Source organism: Tiliqua scincoides, chromosome 1, assembly GCF_035046505.1.
Source record: "Tiliqua scincoides isolate rTilSci1 chromosome 1, rTilSci1.hap2, whole genome shotgun sequence".
Classification (NCBI taxonomy): Eukaryota; Metazoa; Chordata; class Lepidosauria; order Squamata; family Scincidae; genus Tiliqua; species Tiliqua scincoides.
This window is the reverse complement of record NC_089821.1, coordinates 299,578,182-299,594,635: the sequence shown is the minus strand read 5'-3', so window position 1 is coordinate 299,594,635 and position 16,454 is coordinate 299,578,182. Positions and strand designations below refer to the sequence as shown.

Sequence of the window (16,454 nt, the reverse complement as noted above, 5' to 3'; positions counted from 1 at the left end):
GAGCTGTCTGTGACAGATCAGGAGAGAGATCTTGGGGTGGTGGTGGACAGGTCGATGAAAGTGTCGACCCAATGTGCAGCGGCAGTGAAGAAGGCCAATTCTATGCTTGGGATCATTAGGAAGGGTATTGAGAACAAAACAGCTAGTATTATAATGCCGTTGTACAAATCTATGGTAAGGCCACACCTGGAGTATTGTGTCCAGTTCTGGTCGCCGCATCTCAAAAAAGACGTAGTGGAAATGGAAAAGGTGCAAAAGAGAGCGACTAAGATGATTACGGGGCTGGGGCACCTTCCTTATGAGGAAAGGCTATAGCGTTTGGGCCTCTTCAGCCTAGAAAAGAGACGCCTGAGGGGGGACATGATTGAGACATACAAAATTATGCAGGGAATGGACAGAGTGGATAGGGAGATGCTCTTTACACTCTCACATAATACCAGAACCAGGGGACATCCACTAAAATTGAGTGTTGGGCGGGTTAGGACAGACAAAAGAAAATATTTCTTTACTCAGTGTGTAGTTGGTCTGTGGAACTCCTTGCCACAGGATGTGGTGCTGGCGTCTAGCCTAGACGCCTTTAAAAGGGGATTGGACAAGTTTCTGGAGGAAAAATCCATTATGGGGTACAAGCCATGATGTGTATGCGCAACCTCCTGATTTTAGAAATGGGTTATGTCAGAATGCCAGATGCAAGGGAGGGCACCAGGATGAGGTCTCTTGTTATCTGGTGTGCTCCCTGGGGCATTTGGTGGGCCGCTGTGAGATGCAGGAAGCTGGACTAGATGGGCCTATGGCCTGATCCAGTGGGGCTGTTCTTATGTTCTTATGAAACATGTCCCAACCAAGCACAGCACAAAACACATCTGGAAAGCTGCCACCAATCAGAGTGGTTTGGGCTGTATGGAACAAAAGACAGTCTCAGATGAAGACAGTTTCATATAGGACTGTAGAAGTGGTAACGGTATTGTTTGGAGATCTCGTCACTACAGCCAGACCTTATGCCTCTGCTCTGGCAATCTCACTGGCATTGTTACCAATACTCCAGGGAAATCCCATGCTCCAAGAACTGGCTCTCACTTGCCTGAGGAAGGATGCAGCTTTAGCTACAGCTCGTCTTGCCCCAGCTGCCCGACAAATCACGAACTATATTCCAGCCCAATCCTATCTTGCATAGGAGGCCTGAGCTGTATCCAGAGCAAGATTGGGGCCAAATTGGCTCAGCCGGAGGCAAAGGGAAACTCTTCCCTTTACCCCCTGGTAAGCCACCACAGCCCCAATGGGTCTCCTTGGACTTGTGCCACTTCAAGCCACTTCACACTGCTCAGGGAATGAGGTTGGGATCCAGCATAACAGCCGAGTCCCAGCCCCACCTCCAGCTCCCCGCCCATCTGCCCCAAGACCCACCTGCCCTGCCTTCGCCCTGGAACACACCTCCCTCCTGCCTCCTCCCCGCCCTTCCCAGACCTCTGTATTGGCTGAGCTCAGTCAATGCAACCCTCCCTCCCAAAATCCATGCAGAGGCTGGATACAGTCCCCACAGGCCAGCACGCATCCCTGCACCAGGCCAGCCAACTCCTGAGAAGGCGCAAACATGCTTTATGGTTCCCAAGATTACGACTGCGTCCTGCATTGTATAACTCAAGAAAACTTGGTGAGAAACAAATTCTAGAATAAAACTATCTACTCATCTTGCCTATATACTCATCAAACTACCTACCCAGCTCTGCAGTTGCTTCTTGGAGGGCACCACATATTTCTAATGATGTTTCCTTCTTCAATTTTATCTTAATTAGTAATTACAGTTCCAACCTTGTTATACACAAATTTGACTCAACACGAATGGCCACTGCAAATGAGAAGGAATGTGCTGATCCCTGGAGAAGGGGAAAAATGCATCCCTTTCAAATCACAGTTTAAAAAACTGCTTTTCTTACTGTTGTAGAGAGACAGTCATGCAAGCGATTACAGGTATAACCTAATTATCCATTATCCGTTACTATTTTTCACCCATGGAAAAATCCATGCATTTTTCTATCTCAAAGCAATGAGAAGGGTCCTTTAAATTAAAGGAAACCAGTCATTTAACAATAGCCTTTTTGATGCAAGAGAGGGCAGCCGGTTGACAATCCATCAATCATTCTCTCTCCAGGCACTTAGAACGGCTTCACTCCAAGTCAGCAACCCTTCCCTTGCCCCTGAGCACCTGAAAGAAAGATAATCACTGTGCATTCTTTCCCAGCTCTGGGTGAAGGAAGGAGTAGCTGGTTCTGAGTAAAGTGTTTCTAAGTACCTGGAGAGAGACTGATTGATGGATTGTCTGCCTAATGACTCTGTCTTACATCACAAAGTTGTTGTTTTTTTTTAATCGATGAGCAAAAGGACATTGTTTTTTAAATGGATTTGCTTTCATGCAATTTTTGCCATCATGTGAGGTCTGGGAACGGAACCTTCATGAACAATGAGACTCAATCTGCACACCACTTTAGTGCACTTCTAAGAAGCAACCCCTTACCATCCTTGAGCAGTTGCAGGTTACTTCCTTTGCCTAATCACCCACTGGACAATGTGAAGCTGGATTCCAAATGAGTTAGTCAGGATAGTGATCAGAGTTGTGAGTAAAGAGGCATATTTTGATGCGTGAGGCAGAAAGCCCCGTTGATTTTCCTTCCCATATGGTGGTGATAATAATACAGGCATGCGCTGCTTAACAACCATCCACTTAATGAGGGACCACATATATGACAGTGGTCAAAGCACAACCAAGAGGCTCTTAATGAGGCATAAGAGGTCTCCCATAGCCTGCAGCAGAGTGTCTGTTTGCACAACAGAGAGGCTCTTAATGCAAAGAAGAGGAAATCAGTCTCCAGTAGCCTGTGCAGGGAGTGTCTGGTAGGGAGTCTGTTTACACATCTAAGGCACTAGATTGGGCTGAATGTTTGCTTAATGACCTAATCGCATAACAATGAGGATAAAATGTATTGCTGTTGTTAAGTGACACACACCTGTATACTACATACCTTACAATTCACTGCCCCTATAGAAGAATACCTTTAGTTATCGCTTGAAGAGCCACAATTCCCCCCCCCCCGTAGCTGATGGTTGACCCAGGAGGGGGGGGGAGTCCAGATACAGATATCTGTACTCCCCCCACAAAGTGAATAGTAGGACTTGTGCAAGAAACAGGAATGCTGCTCACAATGCTCCTGTGAGGATGCCAACCCATACGCTGCCAGGCAAGACTTACTAGTATGATCAGCAGAGGTGACACAGTGACTCGTTGACATGGAAAGTTACAACAGCCTCACCACCACTCACTCACACATACAAACTGGCACCTCTCGTATGTGAACTGGCACCTCAATAACACCAACGTTTTCCTTTTAGGCACTACCATCCTTGGGAAACGTGGCCAGATCTGGAAACACTCATTCAGGCAAACTAGGGCCAAACTTGAGGACAAAGTGAAACTTCAGTGTTATGGTTGCCCAGCAACATCATCAAGGATGCTAGGTTCTTTGGACCCCCTGACCTGAACTTCAGCTCAGGTAAATGCAGAATGAGATTTTGCTGCTTGTCTTCCTTCCAGATACAAAGCTGGAAAAGAACAGCCATGTTTCAATTCAAGGACAGAAAGGAGACACATTGCTCTGCAACCTCCAACTCAAGCATAGCTTTCCTCCGATTTAGCTGTATCAGAGACCAACAGAGTACCGTTTCCCACTCCTTCTGTGTACAAACATCCAACTTCATTGCACAACCTCTTACAGAGAACAAGCAAGTTGCCTTAAAAACAGATACATACACACTTTGTTATAGAACTTGCACCATAGAAAAAGGCTCAATGAGGCTTTCAGAATGCATAGAATTCCCATTTGTTTCACTCCATAAAAAAAAAAAATTTCTGTCACTTTTATAAGCTGAGTACAGCACAAACTCAGCCATCCCACAATATCTTACCTTGAAAGTTTTATCCATAGATGCAGAAAGCAACATATGGCTCCACTTCTGCACAGGACACCACCAGACAGCATTAACTGGGCTGCTGTGCTCAGACATCTGAAATACCAGGCTCTTAGGAATTTCTGTCTCTCCGTACTTGCATCCTATGTACGGCATGATATATTCAGAAGTCTCAATGGACATTCTATCTCCACCTGCAGCAAGCTGAGTTGCACACCTTGGGTTCCCTCCACAGTCTTCAGCTTCATGCAGAACAGGATTTTTTTCCTGTCTCAGTCTTTTGGGAACGTATGGTCTCAGACCTGGTACGGTAGCATCACTGTCCTCACTGGACCTTTTTTGAGAAAAACTCTCATTTCCAGAAAGTATTTTAGGTTTCAACAAACTACTCATTGATTGGTTGTGATTACTGCTGTCCATTTTCCACGTAGCAGGCTGAAGTGTCTTGAGATGTTCCGTTGTTAATATATTTTTATTAGCCTGTGGATGCTGTAAAAAGACATCTTGATGAAAGGTGTTTTTTTTAGAACTACCCATGCATTCCATAGGTTGGATTTTGCTCTCAGAAATCATGTGCAACCCACCACATGACTTATTAGCACTTGTAGCAGAATTTGCAAGGTTAACATCACTGCTAGTGGCATCTTTAGGCTTCCCAGTCTCTGCCTCAGAGTCCGAATCATCATAAGCAACTAGTGAAGAGTTCATTGTAAAATTCTACTGTAAAATCTGCTAACTTCTCCTTTCAAATTTTTATGAACAGCAAATAGTTCCTGTAATGAAAAAAAAACTGACAATTCAGAAAAGATTTCACTTTAAAAGGCCCTATTTTTAATGAAAGACAAACAGCATACTTTCTGACTTACAAACATCTGAGCAATTCAACCTTGGGTAAAATAGTGAGCATCTATTCTGTTGTCAAGTGCATATTTCATTAAGTGGTCATGACTTGTTTTACTTATACAGTGTTACAAATAACAGCTTGTAAATTGTAACCTGGCCTGCAGTGCTCATCCCCAAACAACTCTACTAATTACACAGTGTTTTAGAAATAGCTTGCTCAAAATAAAATTACAAGCTGTTACAAGAAATGAATCACAGAACCCCTGAGCTGCAAAAGTACTCATGGATAATGTACATCCAGTACATCTATACCCTGAAAATATACACTATTTTTCCCACCATGACCAGAAAACCATATTTGGTTTTCTTAAAATGCAAGAACAAGGTCAATTTTAACAGGAAAAAGTAATAGTCACTGCAGTTAATTTAAATGATTTAGCAATCTGCAAAATGGATTTAAAAGAGCAGAATCAATAAAATGTATCACAATGTAGTTAACATTCATTTTTGAATGGAGAAATGCTACTGATATCAATGTAACAGCTTCTTGAGGCACTTGCTTCTTTGGAAAACTAAGTCTTCCCACAGAGGCATTTAGCAATTCCACGCACAAACACTTACGTAAATTAAGCAAAAGGCCTTATGTGGTATACAGGGACACCCTTCTGATAAAAACAGAGCATTTGTCTTAAGACAAATAGTAACTATGGTAAATCACTTCAATGGGACCAACACACTAACAATGTCATTGTTAATTCTTTTAATGTCATTGCTTTACGTATTTCTAAGCATAGCATATAAATTCAGCTTACAAATACAAAAAATTTTCAGAGTTTCTGACAACTCTGAAAATCAAGCAATAGACTGTGGACTAAGTTACACTAAAATTAGTCTGTAGAACTCCTTGCCACATGATGTAGTGATGGCATCTAGCCTAGATGCCTTTAAAAGAGGATTGGACATATTTTTGGAGGAAAAGTCCATCACAAGTTACAAGCCATGATGAGTTTGTGCAATCTTCTGGTTTTAGAAGTAGGCTACCTCAGAAAACTAAGTGCAAGGGAGGGCACCAGGATGCAGGCCTCTTGCTCGCTTCCTGAGGCATCTGGTGGGCCATTGTGAGGTACAGGAAGCTGAACTAGATGGACCTTTGGCCTGATTCAATGAGGCTGTTCTTATGAGCAAAACCTGCAAGATCAAGTATCAAAAAAGGAAATGGCTCTAATAGCCAAAACAGACAAAAAACACAAGGGCAGCTGTATATATCAATACTAGACACACACATTAAAATAGGTACTTTATCAATTACACTGTCCATACTTCTTAGCGCTGGGTCCCACTTTTTTAAATGACACGCTTTCAGAACCCACCTAGGTTTACCAGACTTTTAAAAAAAGGAGATCTAGAAAGAAATAATTTTTATTTATTTATTCATAGGTAATAATAACCAGAAAAAAGACCCTCATACATTTATCTCCCTATATTTACACATGCTTGTCAACTACAGGAGTTCAGTTCCTTGCAGGGGAGTTGGCAGCTACATTGCAAACTGCAGGAGCTGAACTCTGCAACTCTTAGCAGCTACAGTTTCTAATTTTTGAATAGCCTCAGGGCTTGAGGCAATTACCATATTTATCTGATCTTTTCATCACCCTTTGGAGGCCCACCAAAAATCAGGTTGTGACCCTGATTACTACTTCTGAGTAGATAGGCATAGGATTAGGCTCTGAGGCTGCAATCCTATACACACCTTCCTAGGAGTAAGACTCAATGACTATGATGGGACTTACTTCTGAGTAGACAGGCATAGGCTTGGGCTCTCAGGCTGCCATCCTACCCACACTTTCCTGGGAGTAAGCCCCACTGACTATGATGGGACTTACTTCTGAGCAGACCAGCATAGCATTGGGCTCTGAGACCTTAGGGACACTTGGAGCACATGCTTCAGGAAAACCATCTTTCAGCCCAATCCTATGAGCGTCTTCTCAGAAGTAAGCCCCATCACAGTCAGTGGGGCTTACTCTCAGGTAACTGTGGCTGCAGCCTCAGAGCCATCCAACGCCTGTCTACTCAGAGGCAAGTCCCATGACACTCTATGGGGCTTACTCCCAGGAAAGTGTGGAGAGGGCTGCAGCCCCAGAGCCCCATCCTCTGCCTGTCTACTCAGAAGTAAGTCCCATGATAGTCTATGGGGCTTACTCCCAGGAAAGTGTGGCGAGGGCTGCAGCCCCAGAGCCCCACCCTCTGCCTGTTTGCTCAGAGGCAACCCCATTGCAGCCACTGGGCCCACTCCCAGGAGGGCTTGGGCAGTGCCCGCCTCCAGCAAGCGCCGGGCCGCACCTGCGCAGGTGCCCACTCCGCGCCTCAGAGGGCGGAGAAGAGTAGACGGTCCTCCGTACAGCGGCTGAGAGCGGTGGGGGCCGTACGGCAACCGGCACACTGGGGGGCCCCTTTCGTGGTTGCACCGCCCGCAGCCGCCGTGGCCCTACAGGGGGAGTCCTCCCCTCATAAGGCTCCGCCCGGAAACACGACCCGCGCTCCAGCGCTCCGCGTCCTCCCCTCCCCTCCCCTCCCCCGCAGCCGCCTGGGCCGGCCTCTTCCACTCGCGTCACGGCTGCCCCCGCCGAGCGTGGGTGGGGGAGCTTGTTTCCCGGCCGGACGGAGATGAGAGCCGTACCGGCTCCGGCTGCTGACGCAATCGGTTCCCTGCCGGCCTCGTTGACGGGCGCTGAGAGGGAGAGACGGGTCCGCAGGCGGGTGAGAGGCTGCTGCTGCGGGGGCGCGGAGGCAACGGGGGCGCAGCCTGTGGCCAGCACTGGGAGGAGGGGACACTCGGGGGGGCATGACTGTCACCCAGAACCAGGGTCTGCCGCTCCAGCTGAGTGTCTGTGGAACCCCTTGCCACAGGAGAGAGGGGGTGCTCTTTTCCCTGTTGCCCAGCACCAGACACTCAAATGGAGTGTCTGGGGAACTCCTTGCCACAGGATAGGGGAATAGGTAGAGAGGGGGTGCTCTTTTCGCTCTCACCCAGCACCAGAACCAGACACTCAAATGGAGTGTCTGTGGAACACCTTGCCACAGGATAGGTGGATAGATAGAGTGGGTAGGGAGATGTTCTCCCTGTCACCCAACACCAAAACCAGGGAACGGCCATTCTGTGTCTGTGGAACTCCTTGCCTCAGGATATGGGGTGTCCTTCTCCCTCTCACACAACACCAGGGCCATACACTCAAATGGAGTGATGGAGTGTCTGTGGAACTCCTTGCCACAGGATATGGTGGATGGGGGGTGTTCCTTTCCTTCTCACCCAACCCCAGAACCTGGGAACATCGACTAAAATTGAGAGTCTGTGGAACTCCTTGCCACAGGATGCAGTGATAGAGTGGATAGAGGGGTGTTCTTCTCCCTCTTACCCAACCCCAGAACCAGGGAACAGCCACTAAAACTGATTGTGGGGCGGGTTGGAACAGACAATTATTGTGTGATTAGTCTATGAAACTCCTTGTCACAGGATGTTTCCTTCCAGTTTCCAGAAGTTTGTCATTGTGTTCCTTATTCCTACATCTTTGTGAGTCATCATCTCCATTTGGTGGGGCGGGGGGATGGATAGAGAGATACTTTTTCCCTCTCACGCAACACCAGAACCAGGAGACAGCCACTAAAATTGAGTGTCCAGAGAGTTAGAATAGACAAAAAAAAAGCATTTCTTTACTCAGCGTGTGATTAGTCTGTGGAACTCCTTGTCTCAGGATTTTGTGATGGCACTTGAAAGCTTAGATGCCTTGAAAGGAAAACTGGACAGATTTCTGCAGGAAATGTCCATCACAGGTTACACGGCATGATGGGTATGTGCAAAGTCCTGATTTTAGAAGTAGGCTACCTCTGAATGCCAGATACAAGGGAAGGTACCAGGATGCAGTTCTCTTGTTGTCTTGTGTGCTCCCTGAGGCATCTGGTGGGCCACTGTGAGATACAGGAGGCTGGACTAGATGGGCCTTTGGCCTATCCAGCAGTGCTGTTCTTATGGAGTGACTTGTCTCTGTCACAGATACAGAGTAGGGAGGCAAGACCAGGTTCCACTGGCTGGAGGTGAAGCTGTGACTCCCTCTTCCCCCTCCTGCTTTCTTTTCACATTGCCCCACATTATACTGTACGTGTTTCTCTTTCCCAGCCCAAAACTGAGCCTTTGCACACTCAGCATAAAGATGTACAGTCAGTTCTCATTATCTACTAGGGCAGTGGTTCCCAAATTATGACCTATCAAGCTAAATGCAGTGATATACTGTCACTTGTTAGGCTTTTCATACCATGTGGTTGTACCCACATCCTAAAAGATATCAGTTATCGATATCAGCTAGGTTCCTGGAACACCTTGTAGATACTGAATTAGTAGATACTGAATCATTGAGCCTATGGGGGAAATGGGGTTAGGTTCCAGGCAACTCTTTTCACCATACACTCTATTAACTTTATGAACATGAATCTTAACTTGAAGTCTACGGGGCTGGGTGATAGCCAGCTACGTCTCTAATATCTGATGCTTCCTCCAATGTGCTGGATATCCCTCAATGGTTATGACGTCGATTTCTCTGTGCTGGCTGTCCTTTGACTTGTGGCCCAACAACAAGGACTCAGAGTTCAGCAGTGGGAGGAGGATGCTTCACCATTCCTGTTCCTCCTCCACCAGTCTCTTGCTTGCCCCAGCCCCAGAGCAGCCCTCAGATAACCTTCCAGAGACCTCAGGTTGTGAAAGTTCAGCTGGAGTCTCTGAGATGGTGCCCAAGACGGGGAGCAAGTTTAGAAGCAGACACAAATGTGTCCAATGATTCTCCATGGGCCAATACCAATGCCCATTTGTTGCAGAGAATTGACCCAGTCCAATCAGTATTAGCGGATAATGAGAACAGAGTCACAGATAGCGAGAGTAGGTGGCAATTCTGCCCCTTGCAGATCAGCGAATTTGCGGATAAAGAGAACTGTATGTATTCCCTAAGCCAAATTCTGCATTCGAGTCAGGACTCTTCCTGAGGCTTCATTGTGTCAGCTTAAGCAATTCTGAGAGCTAGATGAATCACTGGTCTGACTTCATATGAGACAACTTCATGTGTTCGTTAACCCATGCCAGCTGTAATTCCTGGCCCTCTTTTACAAAATTACAATACCCATCCCAAAACACTGTTCCTAACTATACGGTGTTATTGGAACACTTTGCTGGACAGAAAGACTATAAGCTACTATTTATATACTTATGACAGTACTGAATCATAGAACCACTGAGCTCCAAAGTTCTAAAGGGTACAAAACACCCACAGCCTGATTTTTATCTGCTAGTTGTCCTGCCACAACCAGAAAACCACATTTGTGTTTCTTAAAATGCTTATCAGGTAAAGACGGACAGTCGCTCAGATTCCTTTAAATAGATTAACTACATCCATAAGAAATTTAGAAAAATGGGTTGTGGGATATATTTTACAATGTATTTAGACAAATTTTTTTATCAAAATGATTCTGGGAATTCATGAATGGCATAGCTCTTTGTATCCCTGGTGCTTGTTTATAGAATTGTATACGATTTATACGTTTATAGAATCATAGATTTGTAGAATTGTAGAATGTTAAGAGTTGGAAGGGTCCTTGTTGATCATCTACACAAAATCACTGCTCAGTGCAAGCAAATGCTACAGCATCCTTGACAGGCCACCATCCACTCGCTGCTTGAAACCTCCAATGAGGAGAGGTCCACTATTGACTAAGGCAGACCATTCCAGTGTCGGACAGCTCTTACACGTAGGAAATTCTTCCTCCTGTCTTTCCTAAATATACTTCCCTGTAATTGAGAGTAAGTCCATTCTTTCTTCTGCCCAACACCCTTTAGATATTTGAAGATGATTATTAAATCTCTCCCTAGCCTTTTGTTCTTCAGGTTAAACATACCAAGCTTTTTTTTAACCACTCTTCACAGCACGCATGTGTACATCGTCCTTATGTTACATGTTTGTTGGAGGAAGCACTGAAGTATGCACAGTAGTCATGTTTGCCGCATAAAGTGTGTGGTTGCCTTCAGAGACTGAGTTGTCAACCATAGATACCTAGGATCAGAATTCACCTCTGTCACAAAGTTGCTAGGTAAATTTTATTTCTCAGCCTCAACTTTTGAAAACTGGGAATAATCTGACTAGGATTGTTGTAATTGTTGTTAAAGTAATGGTCCAAATGGTTTGGAATACTTTCAGGCTGCAGTTCTATACACACCAGAGTTCCTGTGAAGAATACCCTGTTTTTTCCCCCTCTTTTTCCTTGGGGTGGCACTTCTTATTTCCCAGAAGCATCTGTGCTGGCTCAGCATCCTAAAAGTTGCAGAGACATGCTCCTGTGGCAGGCTTCATCCTTTGTTTTAAAATGCCATTCTCAAGAAGCCATGTAGCTGAATATGTATTGGTCTTGCTCTATTCCTGGGCTTTCTCCAGTGATATTAATTTTTAATCAGACTTCTTACTGAGATTGGCAAGTACCCATTGATCTGGTAGCCAAACCTGCCTGTCTAGGTAAAGGGGTAAGATGAAATAGCCAGATGGTTACATTCATTCAACCAAGATAACATAATCAAACCTAGGTTTCTTAAGAGCAAGCATAAGAATACTTGGATGTGTGTGTTGCCATGAGCTAGCTGCTGATTCATGGAAGGCACTCTTCCTTACTCTCTAAAAAGTGTAGAAGGCCAAAATTTCTGGGGCAATGTAAGAAGCTAGCAATAGGGACTGTACTTCTTCCTAGACACATTTAGGAAATTTTATTTTGTGTAGCAGTATAATTTTTGGGGTGTTGTGCATTTGTGCTGAAGTAGTTACCTAGTTCCCTCTACTGGATATTGCGTGTTATTGCATCCAATGTAATTTAGCTATCTTTTGTGTCCATTAAGTGCCAAGTATTTTTCATCAACCTGTGTATTATACTTTTTAACCTCCTTTTCTCATTTTGTTTAATACTTTTCTTCTTTTAATAAACTGCTTTTAATAAACGGGTTGTATTTTGACACCTTGCTTGCCTAGTTTATGTTCCCTGGTAATGCAATGGGTTGTCTCGTCTTGTCACTGACAGGCGCTACCACAATTTGATTTTTTTTTTTAAACAGAGTTCTGTGCAACCCTGGGAGGGATGGACTTTTCTGCCTGGTCCCCTCTTCCCAGTTTCCTTAGCCTGAGATAGTGGCAGTAGATAAATCTTATCAGTCATTCTCTCCGACCCCCAGCCTCCAGTTTGGCTGCTGACTCAGTAAATCCAGGAAGTGGGGAACAGAAAGGGGTCCTGAATGCTGACCACTAGGTACCCCTCTCTTGGCTAGAGGCTCTTCTCTGACAGTCCCATTGAACTCAGTGGACTTCTGAGTAGGTATGCATAGAATTACATTGTAAGTATTAAGACAAGAATTAAGTATTGTGTATTAAGACAAGTGGCCCAGGGTCACAGTCCCCCACCACACATTCATACATAATGCCTGAACAGGGCTATGGTGTCACTAAAAAACATCACTCTTCAATTTGACTGAAAGTTGTGTAATTGTAGGGCTAAATAACAACACTTCTGAACTGAGCAGAATCGTCTAGAACTAAACATTCCTAATTGTGAGCTCTGTATAATAAACAATATAATATTTCAGGGAAGCTTGTCAGCCATTATTGGTTTTATCATGGAGGAACCTCTACTAAACTTCCAAGAGCATAAGGCATTCCCCAGAACATAGTGTGAAAACCAGTTCCCTATTTCATCACTCTGAAAGAAGTAGGCATTTTTCATATTCTTCTGGTTTTAAGTACAGTATACACTTGCATGCATTGTGCACTTGACACATTGGTCTTTATTGATTTTTAAATGGAATGATCTATATAATCCAAGGCAGGTCTGTTTGCACTGCATAATTAGTTTTAAAAGTCAATTGAGAACACAACGTTCTGGTTGTGCTCCTGTGAAGAAGGTGGGTTACTATTCTCTTAAACAGGAGCTAGAGAAAATGAATTAGAGGACAGGTCCTCTCATGGATTGAGAACTGGTTGGAGGCCAGGAAGCAGAGAGTGGGTGTCAATGGGCAATTTTCACAATGGAGAGAGGTGAAAAGCGGTGTGCCCCAAGGATCTGTCCTGGGACCGGTGCTTTTCAACCTCTTCATAAATGACCTGGAGACAGGGTTGAGCAGTGAGGTGGCTAAGTTTGCAGACGACACCAAACTTTTCCGAGTGGTGAAGACCAGAAGTGATTGTGAGGAGCTCCAGAAGGATCTCTCCAGACTGGCAGAATGGGCAGCAAAATGGCAGATGCGCTTCAATGTCAGTAAGTGTAAAGTCATACACATTGGGGCAAAAAATCAAAACTTTAGATATAGGCTGATGGGTTCTGAGCTGTCTGTGACAGATCAGGAGAGAGATCTTGGGGTGGTGGTGGACAGGTCGATGAAAGTGTCGACCCAATGTGCGGCGGGAGTGAAGAAGGCCAGTTCTATGCTTGGGATCATTAGGAAGGGTATTGAGAACAAAACGGCTAGTATTATAATGCCGTTGTACAAATCAATGGTAAGGCCACACCTGGAGTATTGTGTCCACTTCTGGTCGCTGCATCTAAAAAAAGACATAGTGGAAATGGAAAATGTGCAAAAGAGAGCGACTAAGATGATTACGGGGCTGGGGCACCTTCCTTATAAGGAAAGGCTACGGCGTTTGGGCCTCTTCAGCCTAGAAAAGAGACGCCTGAGGGGGGACATGATTGAGACATACAAAATTATGCAGGGGATGGATAGGGAGATGCTCTTTACACTCTCACATAATACCAGAACCAGGGGACATCCACTAAAATTGAGTGTTGGGAGAGTTAGGACAGACATAAGAAAATATTTCTTTACTCAGCGTGTGGTCGGTCTGTGGAACTCCTTGCCGCAGGATGTGGTGACGGCATCTGGCCTGGACGCCTTTAAAAGGGGATTGGACAAGTTTCTGGAGGAAAAATCCATTACGGGTTACAAGCCATGATGTGTATGTGCAACCTCCTGATTTTAGAAATGGGTTATGTCAGAATGCCAGATGCAAGGGAGGGCACCAGGATGAGGTCTCTTGTTATCTGGTGTGCTCCCTGGGGCATTTGGTGGACCGCTGTGAGATACAGGAAGCTGGACTAGATGGGCCTATGGCCTGATCCAGTGGGGCTGTTCTTGTGTTCTTATGAGTACTTATGAGGTTAGATTACGTCAGTTGATCGGTTTTCTGTCTTCTTGAGTATAAAATTTTGTGTGTTTAAAAATTAACTTGTTAGCAGTTTGGCAGTGGAAGATGCTTCCTAGAGAGACTGTCAAATCTCCTTTGTTGTAAGTTTCCAAGGAAAAACCTACTATGTATCTGCCAGGGATGCTTTAGATTTAATTATAGCTGATGCTCTATTGGCTCTTAGAGAATAGTTATGGATCATTTCAACAGGGGCGTCATGATCCACAGTTTGGTCAATCCTAATCTTAGTCTGTCATACCATCACTTTTTCTTTGTTTTGCAGGAGATAAAGAAGTGAGAGAGGGGATAGAAATTTTTTTTTTTTTAAATTTTAAAGGTCTAACTAGATTCTTTTCAGAACTATAGTCAATTATTACTATTGTATCCTCCAAGGAGTTCAGGTCAACCTACATTATTCTCTTCTCCCATTTTACCCTCACAAGAACACTGAGGTAGATTAGGCTAAGAGAAAGTGCCTGGACCAAGACAACCTGGAGAGCTTCATAGCTGAGTGGCGATTTGAACCTGTGTTTCGTTAGTCCACATACAAAACTTTGACCTCTGCACCATGACGGTTTAGTTGCAGTAGGTACCAAATAATGGAGAAATGAAGGCCAAAATCATCAAAAGCTGATAATTCCCATCTTTGCTTTGGGGAAATAACGGTGACAGAGCCAGCAGGATTTTGCATTAGTTAGTCCCATTTGCTTTGTGAGTCCTTCTGAAAAACAAAAGAGAGGTTAAAAATGGCAAATGCACTCTGTTTTGTCATCATTTCCAAAGCAGAGATGGTATAAGTACCGTATTTTTCGCTCTATAAGACGCACCTGACCATAAGATGCACCTAGTTTTTAGAGGAGGAAAACAGGAAAAAAAATATTCTGAACCAAATAGTGTAATAAAATATGTCTCTCCGCTGCTCTGTTTCCATGCTCCTTAGCATATTTTACTACCTCTAGTTTAAAAGGAATTTTATATGCTAGCCTTTTCTGCTTTATCATCCTTGCACCGGTAGAATGAGGTACTGTAGTATTTTTCTGCAAGTGCATTGTCACTAAGCATTACATTTGCATTACCATTGAGCGCCTGCATTTGCATTACAATTTGCATTTGCATTACCATTGAGCAGGCAGGCAGGACCCTGGTCAGGGGCAGAAGCACCTGCCAAGGAGGCTCTGCTGCCCTGAGAACGCCTGCAGCTTTGCAGTATTCGCTCCATAAGACGCACACACTTCTCCCCCCACTTTTTGGGGGGGAAAAAGTGTGTCTTATGGAGCTAAAAATACGGTAAGTTTCCAGTTTCTGTTCTTTGTTGAACAAGTAAAATGGCGTTAAAGTGATTGGCAGAAAAGTACAGACAAAGATTGGGACTGAAATTAGAGCTTGTGGAAATAGATTTTCTGTCGGGGGAAATAAAGATGGAGAAGTCATTAGACATAATTTTTTGCTTAAGCTTAATTGACTGCTAGAAAGCACTCAGCACTCTAATAATGGTGTGTAAATGACTGGAATATAGTGCTCAAAGCGTACAGTAGAACTCTGTGAATTTTTTAGTGTTAAACAGAAAATGGTAATAAATAGCATATGAGCATTTAACGGGAGAATACTCTTACAACTCTCAGTTTAGAGGCTCACGTCTATACAGTGTGTAGCCAAGACTAGGCTCTTAGATGAGGTAAAACCTGAAGACTTCGGCTCTGGAGAAGTGGCTTTGACCAATCCCTCCCCTAATCTTCATTGTGCCCCCACTCTTTCTCCCACAGCATTTCTTGTGCTTTGCCTTGCATTGCTTCCTCTTTCACCTAGTTTTCTCCCCTTTTCAATAATGAGAGTGAGTTCTTGCCATACAGTTATCTGCCCCTCTTCTCCTTCCGTGAGATTGGGAAGGACTAGACAGAATGTGACATCGAGGTTAGATTACTGTAACGCGCTCTATGTGGGGCTGCCCCTGAAGACGGTTCGGAAACTACAATTAGTACAGAATGCGGCGGCCCGTGTGGTCACCGGAGCCAGGCGGTTTGACTCTGTCAGCCCACTTCTCCGGGGGCTGCATTGGCTGCCCATTCGTTTCCGGGCCCAATTCAAGGTGCTGGTTTTGACCTTTAAAGCCCTATACTGCTCTGGGCCAGGATATCTTAGAGACCACCTACTCCCGTACAATCCGGCTCGCCATCTCAGGTCATCAGAGAAGGCCTTTTTGCAAGTGCCGCCACCCAAGGAGGTCCGGGGGGTGGCTGCAAGAAATAGGGCCTTCTCGGTAGTGGCACCAACATTATGGAACTCCCTTCCCCTTGACTTGAGAATGGCTCCCTCTCTTGAGAGCTTTCGGCGAGGCTTGAAAACACTGTTGTTTAAACAAGCCTTCTGATTTCTGGCCTTCTTAACTTTTTATACATCTTTTAG

At 44.7% G+C, this 16,454-nt stretch overlaps 2 protein-coding genes across 2 annotated transcripts in view; one reads left to right on the top strand and one right to left on the bottom strand.

The window, feature by feature from the left end:
• WDR25 (WD repeat domain 25) overlaps window positions 1–7,241 on the bottom strand; it is a 115,945-nt gene extending 108,704 nt beyond the window's left edge. The window contains exons 1-2 of the mRNA XM_066612246.1: window positions 7,144–7,241; window positions 3,958–4,733 (exon numbers count right to left, since the gene is read on the bottom strand). Of these exons, the coding sequence (XP_066468343.1) occupies window positions 3,958–4,668 (711 nt within the window). The 5' untranslated portion in view covers window positions 4,669–4,733; window positions 7,144–7,241. The remainder of the gene's footprint in view (window positions 1–3,957; window positions 4,734–7,143) is intronic.
• Window positions 7,242–7,447: 206 nt separating this feature from the next.
• WARS1 (tryptophanyl-tRNA synthetase 1) overlaps window positions 7,448–16,454 on the top strand; it is a 36,267-nt gene continuing 27,260 nt past the window's right edge. Inside the window, exon 1 of the mRNA XM_066612245.1 lies at window positions 7,448–7,560. The gene's annotated coding sequence lies outside the window, so the exon portion shown is untranslated. The remainder of the gene's footprint in view (window positions 7,561–16,454) is intronic.